The sequence below is a fragment of the Tasmannia lanceolata genome, unplaced genomic scaffold (assembly GCF_043159265.1).
Source record: "Tasmannia lanceolata isolate RefF3 unplaced genomic scaffold, GAP_Taslan_0.1 ptg000013l, whole genome shotgun sequence".
Taxonomy (NCBI): Eukaryota; Viridiplantae; Streptophyta; class Magnoliopsida; order Canellales; family Winteraceae; genus Tasmannia; species Tasmannia lanceolata.
The window spans coordinates 39,648,309-39,655,689 of record NW_027518690.1 but is presented as its reverse complement, the minus strand read 5'-3'; the positions used below and the strand labels follow the sequence as shown (position 1 = coordinate 39,655,689).

The window sequence follows — 7,381 nt, the reverse complement described above, 5'->3', positions numbered from 1 at the left end:
AAAGGGAGATGATATTTTCACGTCAAATCAGGTTGTGAGGGGAGTGTGCATGTAATGCAGGGGGGTGAAACTATTATTACCCTAAATAAATAATAATGCAAATTGTAAGCAATATGATATAAGTACGACTGCATTTGACTTTAACATATGTGTAATAGTACCTTCTGTGTTTGTGAGCTATGATTGTAACGCATCCTTCGAATGAGTGATTGAACTTGCTGCTGAAGAAAGTGTTGTGATTGTGTCAATTAGGGATTGATGAGTGGCTACTCCAATTACTGATGAGGAAGAGTGTACATCATGAGAAAGAGTGCTTGAACTTGGTAGTGAGGAATGCATTGTCACTGATTCAATGACTGATTCAATTGGAGAGTGATCATTTCCCACTTCAGGTGCTGCAGCTAAAAATAAGTGAAATTATTCTATTCGCATGTAATGTGTACGTACAAAATCTTACGCAATAATGAAATGTTAACCATACTGAGAATACCATCAATTAAGTGAAGTAGTGCATGACTCTCTTCTGAGTAATCTACGTCAATGATCGAATGCACTATGAAGTCTGAAGTATCAGTTATCATTAATTTCCCTTTCAAATTTGATAGAATGAAGACATATTTTTTCCATAGTCGTGGAGAGAATATCCGATTGAAACGGCTTATATCATCACCCTTTAAGAAAAATTACACGGAAGTGGGGAAATTAGTAAATGAATTAGAAATGCATTTGCCGAAAAAGATTTGATTATAAAATAATTGGAGATTATAATAAGAATTTACCTCAATAACCTGTGTTCTAAACTCCAATGCTGTGAGGCCCAATACATGCTCTGCTTCATCAGTAAATAATCTCAAATCCATGCTTCCCGTCTCATCGGCAACCTCTGCCTTAATTGTGCAGCTGAATAATATGTGAAAATGTTAATGTAGACATTCAATTTTATGATCACACACATACATATGTGTGTGTGTGTGTGTGTGTGTGTGTGTGTGTGTACTAAATCCTTGTATAAATGGACTGTATGTAAGATGACATTTGAACCGGGTAAGTAATGTTTAACATACCTCAAGATTGGTGGATCGCAACCATACCCACAAAAGCTACACTTCTTTGTATTATCTGAGGGTACGATTTTGTGTTTGCATGCTACACATGCACTGTAGCAATGCAACTGACCAATGCGAATTTGAGCTAATGTTGCAGTGATCCAATAATATGTAGGCTACAATTTTAGATCACAGTTTAGTTCATAAAAAAGATCAACAATTTGTATATTTCTTAGAAATGAGTGTGTTTATTTGGGTTACCGTTAATGCATCACGTTCAAATGCTGATAAAACTGAATGATGTTGACTCTTTTGGCTAGCGGTAAGATAGAAGCAACACTTGATGGTGAAGAAGATGATTGTATTCTCTTAAGTAATGAGCGAGCAGTTGCATTTCCTTCCAACCTAAGTAGAAAAAAATTATGATTAAAATATATGTGAAAAAGGATTGTATTTAATTTTAAAGGAATGTGAAAATTGGATACCAAGCTAGTAGTCTTTCTGCACCAACATTGATTGGATTGACTGTTGTAGTTGTGTATCCCGTGCTTGATAAAGACCCACCTATAAGAGATTATTATTAGAATATTGTTATATGTTAGAAAGGAAAAGAAAAGAAAATGTAATAGCAACTCTAGATATACCTTGATATTGAACAACTTTGACGGCCTTCACCATCAATACGGTATCGAATATGGGTAGGTGAACCATGTCCTCTGTCACAGAATGAGCCTTAAGAGCCCATAAGGTCAAAAGAATTGGATGATTACTGGTATGAATAAGGCAATTGGGGTTAAGATTGTTAATTTGAATGAAATAATAAGATCATAATATGAATAAAGGAAGCCTAAAAAATTACATGTCATCTATCAAGACCAACTCTTTCTTGAAAGTGAAATTGTTCTGTGTCTTAATGGTATGAATTTTGGAGACGTAAACCAAAATGCCGAGAATATCTTCCATAAAGCAACATAAGTCAAATATAATAAGAGTATCGAGTTTATGTTGTTTAAACATACTTAAGAATGAAATTATAATACATACCACATAAGTCAGTTGTTGAAGATGTAGTTTGACACAAACTTTTCAAGGAAGGAAATTTCCAACTGATGGGCATCATGTCTCCATCAAATGGAAGAACGGTAGTAAATCTCATTGGTCGCAAATGGTATTGATGATTGGTGATTGGGCAACGCTGAGTGTTAGGTTTAACAACCACATTGTGTATACAGTAAGCACCACGTTCACTTAATATACCTCTGTATCTTTCAATATTTTCATCAAAAAGAAGTAGCAGAATCTCCTCTTCCTGATAGAATAAAGAAATAACGATAACTATAGATTGAAATAATAGTGAATAAAGGAAACATATATAATTGAAGAAATAAAAGCAAGCATTCATTGTTGAGGAAATGAATCGCACTCTTTCATCAGTTATAACTATTTTCACAAGACGGCCCTTGCTGCGAGGATTATCAAAATTGTAAAAGTCGTAGATATGCTTCACACGACACTTAATATTTCATTTGGTCTGAGAGGGATTTATAAATGCGAATGGTGGATAAGAACGGCCTTCCATCCTGGTAAGAAAAAATTCAATTAATTATATATGGTAATAAAATAGGAACTTGGGAAGCAAGTTTATAAGAATGGATAGATTAAGAGCAATATGTATACCATATATTAAAGCCACTGTAAAACTTCCTTGAAAACAACATTTCGCGTGTATCCTCGCCTAGGATGTTCTTTATTGCCAAGTAACAATCGTACACCGGATCGAGAAGTGACACGTGATAAAGCAACATAAAGTTGTCCATGACTAAAAACAGGCTTTGGTAGGTATATCCCAACCATTGACAAAGTCTGACCTTGGCTTTTATTTATCGTCATTGCAAAAGCATCCTTCAAAGGAAATTGTCTTCTTTTGAATATGAAAGGAAAATCACGGGGGGGGGGGGGATGTGGACAATACAATTCTTGGAATGCAGTGGATGTCACCTTTGTTAGCCCCTGTAATAATCCTTGTGCGAATAGTCCGTCGCTCTAGGCTAACTACAACCAATCGTGTTCCGTTGCAAAGGCCGATAGAAGCATTTAGGTTATGTAACAACATCACAGGAAGACCGACCTTTAACTCCAAACAATGCTTAGGAATTCCTGAAAAATTTAAGGAATGTAGATACTCAGGTGTAGTCATGAAATCAGTAGATGAGGAATGAGTATCTTTGTTAACAGCAGCATCAGCACTTAAGTACGTTCTACTCCTAGCGGGCAAGATCTTTGACATTATAGTGTTAATGTGATCTACATCATCATTCTTCGGGGCTAAAATAGCTCTCTGTTCAAGGTAAGTATCATCGTCCAAATTAGATGTTAAATTTGGGTAGATCTCTGATATTAATTGGCCCACTCCAGTATCGTTATCAAGTATTAGCATATCATTTGGAATTTTTATCCAGTCAGCTTCCATATGATTATGAATTGAAATTGCAGGCAATGTTCCGTTTCCAACATCAAGAAGCCATTGTGCAAATTCAGAGACCTCATTACGTTCTATAGACGATAATCTGTGTTGGAATACACGCATATTTGTTGTTAGATGCAGTAGCTGACACTGCCTCCACAAATATGATTTTTGCAAGCAAGCAGCAACAGTAGCCTCTCGTCTTCCTCTAGGGATAACAGGAAGTACTTGTCTGAAATCACCTCCGAGAATAGTAGTTTCCCCCCCAAAAAACTTTAGATCGTGCATCAAAAGAAGGGGTTGTTAATAAATCCTTCAATGTGCGATCAACTGCTTCAATGGCGTACCGATGTATCATTGCCGCCTCATCCCATATAATAAGTTTAGCTTTTCTTATCAAGTCTGCCAACTCTGATTGATGTGTAATCGTGCATGCAGTAGTTTCAAATACATCGAGTGGAATTTTGAAGCGTGAATGAGCAGTACGACCGCCTGGTAGTAACAATGCAGCAATACCAGATGATGCAATACTCAACACTAATCTTCCATCACTTCGTAATTTATTAATCAAAGTCTTCCATAAGTAGGTCTTTCCAGTACCACCACTACCATATACAAAATAAAAACCGCCTTGCTTATTGACACATGAGTTGATGATAGTGTTAAATATCAATAATTGCTCCGAATTTAGGCCGGCATGTAGATGATGGAATTCAAGATCTGCTGTTGTGCGATCAAAGTTTGACTCTTCCCAAATATATTTATTTGAAATGCTATGTTCTATCACCGTAGGTATCGGCATAGAAGGATAATCAGAAAGACCTCTACCGACTATAGTAAGAATGATTTCTATCTCTTGTAGTGCAGCATTTCGCAAGACATCTTCGGGTTATAATAAGGTTGGATGGTGTAATGCGATTCAGGCTCTAAACTGCAAGTCATCTGATAAGTCTCTCCAATGATTATTCCATAATTGCAATGGATTCGTCACTTGACATGACGTTAAAATTGATACAAATAGATGTCGGAGTTGATGTGGTGAGGCCCAAATAGAAGCTTCTTGAAGTGCTTCGTGCCACTCGTTATCGTCTTCCAACAAACCCAAAGAATTGCATGCAGATCTAAAGTCTGGGCAAAGGAAGCCGTTAACCGTCCGAATATCTTCGAAACTCAAAGGGCCACCTATAATGTTTAGAAGCATACGCAAGTAATATCGTTCACCTGATGATGGATATGCATAGTACAATCTACCAATGTGCCTCCCCCTTTTCCTTCGGTCCCATATTTTTTCTTCTGCTTTCCATACCCAAGCAGTTGGAAATTCAACATATTTCAACAATCGAGCATCATGAAATTCATTATTGGCCATCATCCATGCTATAAACATAGTAGTACAAATACCAAGCCTGGATAGGACAGTAGGGAGGTCATCTCTATCAGAGAATATGACAGTCTGCTCATTCGGCAAGTGAAATTGGAGACGCTCAACGGATGGACGTTGTGCTTGTAAATCAATTCGAAAATTCTCCAACAGGCCTCCGGTGCTGATATGTATCTGCAATCAAGGTATTGCCTAACCTCATCCTAATCATGACAGAAGTTGACAGTTGGTTGTATGGCTGATGCAGAATTTGGCTCAAGAACAATTGTAGCTCGATCGGGCCCTTTATGAGATATTTGAATAAATACTTAATAACCTTTGTTCTAGCGCACAACTCAACATTGATATGCGAATTGTACTTAAGCAAAAGGGCTCGATTGTATGGGACAACCAATCAGTTATCTATTTCCTGTCTTCGAACTGTAGCATTTCGACCATCATTCCTTTGACGATAGTTAGCAAATCCATTAATGTCAATCACTGTCTCAGTATTAAAATTCTCAGGATATTTCTTAGAGCATTCACCACCAACGAAGCATGGCGAGTAAGGATTGGCCTCTCCGCAAGGACCATGTATCATTGTCTTTGAAACTATTTGGAGAGCCTGAGGATCAGTATCTTTATTAGGAAGTTCAGCAGAAATGAAATTATCAACGTCAGCTGGGGTGAGAAGCTTATCTTGATTTGCAAGTGTTAACAAAATATGCGCATGTGGCAATCCACTCTTCTGAAATTCCACAACATGTATGTCTGTACGTAGGAAAAGTCGAAAGACACGAATTGGTGGCCAAGAAGACTACAATGAATATAAATTATAACAGTAAATATACATGTGGTAGTTTAATATAGATACTCGAAGAAGCTTAAGAGCATGAGGATAAGAAGCACCTGCAACAACGGTTCCAAATATCTTTTGGCTGCGAAGGTCATTTATAAGTTGTTTTTTCTTTATATTGAATACTCTCGCGACAATGTCAGGTCTATCTTCAATCCTCTGACCGGGAATTAGCTGTAGTGTTGAATTTATTTCTTCCCATTTTGCATTGCATTTAAATGTTATAAACAAATCTGGAGGGCCATACCATTGACATATTGCCATTGCATCCTGGAAAGCTTGGGCCATGTATCTTGGACCTCCAGCGAAGGATGAAGGTAAAACCAGCCTTTGTCCAATGCTTGCAGCATTATGATCACCACTTCTTACAGCATCCTGCAAACCTTCATAGACATCAGCACGGAGTTGTTTCTGATTGGTCCGTACCCAATACAATCTTTGTTCTTCAATTGCCGCATAAGCATCAACCACAAATTGTTGGAATAAACGGCCGGATCTCATAAGTGTCTTACCTTCCAAAGGTCGGTACTGAATCCGGTAAGCATAAAACTCTCGCATACTAACAAACTCACGTTTACGGCTGGTAGAATTAGGATTTGATCTAATAGGTATATTGATTCTCCAACCATCCTCTCCATATGGAAATAACAGAGGATACTGTAGAGGCATATAAGCGGGGTGGCACTCGTTTATCCTTTGGAGAAATCCATCATTGGTGCAAAGAATAATGTCACGACGCTCAACAATCTCAGACCCATCACCAACCATTAGTGCAGCGACCTCTGACGCAGTAGGTAGATTATATTGCCTAGCATCTCGTGATCTCCGTTCTATGATTCTAATACGCAGGTCAACAGCGGCACCATTAGCCAAGAAATCCCTCTCATATCTAAAAGTTTGTACATATGGATTGGTAGTGTCAAGCATTTGTCTTAAACCAGCAACGACATCCTCATTAATGGAAAACCGACCATTGTTAATGTGAACAACATCCATCCTATTAGTGGCCTCATCGCCTGTTACGCACACATATAGCTGTGCAAACATTGGTTTGCAATTAGGATTTGGTAACAACGACCCAATCTTGTGGTAGTTAGAACCTGAAATCCTAAAAGAGTACGGACTACGACCATCAACAATACTGTGATCAATCATACCGCCTATGGAAGTGAAGCTATACATCGAATTATAAGCACGGATAAGCTCCCTAAAGCACATACGATTGTTATCATATATTCCTCTATGCAAGTCTTCCAAGTAATTTGGTGCCTCACCAAGCAATGGCAAATGAATTTTGCCATCTTGACAACACATGAAAAATCTTGGGACATGGTCGGGCTTAGAAGATCTTTCTTGATTCCACATTAATGCTCCACAGAATTGGCATCCCGTATTTGGAGGGCCGAAATCCCAAGTTTCTGTAAATCCGTTATATTCTCGAAATTCCCTCTGTGCAGGATTCGATGTAGAGCCTGGGGAAAGTGCAATTAAGACATATATGCAACATATTTAACCCTTAATTAATGAACATCAGACTTGGCCATTTTTCCGGAAGGTACTTACTTTTTTTCTTGATTTTTTTTTATTCCTTAGGGGTTTCATGTTAATTTTTGTTTAATTTTTTCTACTAGGGGTTTCATGTTATTTTTTGTTTA

General features: G+C 37.7%; 1 protein-coding gene and 1 long non-coding RNA gene across 3 annotated transcripts; both read right to left on the bottom strand.

Annotated features, from left to right (window-relative positions):
* Window positions 1-228: 228 nt before the first annotated feature.
* LOC143890535 (uncharacterized) lies at window positions 229-876 on the bottom strand. Of its 2 annotated transcripts, none has more exons than XR_013255200.1 (3): window positions 780-876; window positions 491-671; window positions 229-395 (listed from the first exon to the last, which is right to left on the bottom strand). It is a non-coding gene; the product is annotated as an uncharacterized LOC143890535 (long non-coding RNA). The 2 variants fall into 2 exon arrangements; XR_013255199.1 differs by having other exon boundaries at window positions 361-401.
* Window positions 877-4,429: 3,553 nt separating this feature from the next.
* Window positions 4,430-7,091, bottom strand: LOC143891232 (uncharacterized). Its single transcript, XM_077395854.1, has 3 exons — window positions 5,745-7,091; window positions 5,313-5,687; window positions 4,430-5,065 (listed from the first exon to the last, which is right to left on the bottom strand). The coding sequence occupies exons 1-3, from the start codon at window positions 7,089-7,091 to the stop codon at window positions 4,430-4,432; spliced, it is 2,358 nt and encodes a 785-aa protein (XP_077251969.1).
* Between the last annotated feature and the right edge of the window lie 290 nt (window positions 7,092-7,381).

Excerpts from the sequence above, each read along its gene's own strand:
- LOC143891232 (XM_077395854.1), bottom strand. The coding sequence starts at position 7,091 with ATGTGGAATCAAGAAAGATCTTCTAAGCCCGACCATGTCCCAAGATTT. Across the intron at positions 5,688-5,744 it reads ATGCTCTTAAGCTTCTTCGA|TCTTCTTGGCCACCAATTCG; the intron begins GTATCTATATTA and ends TATTCATTGTAG. Across the intron at positions 5,066-5,312 it reads ATGATGGTCGAAATGCTACA|ATACATATCAGCACCGGAGG; the intron begins GTTCGAAGACAG and ends CCTTGATTGCAG.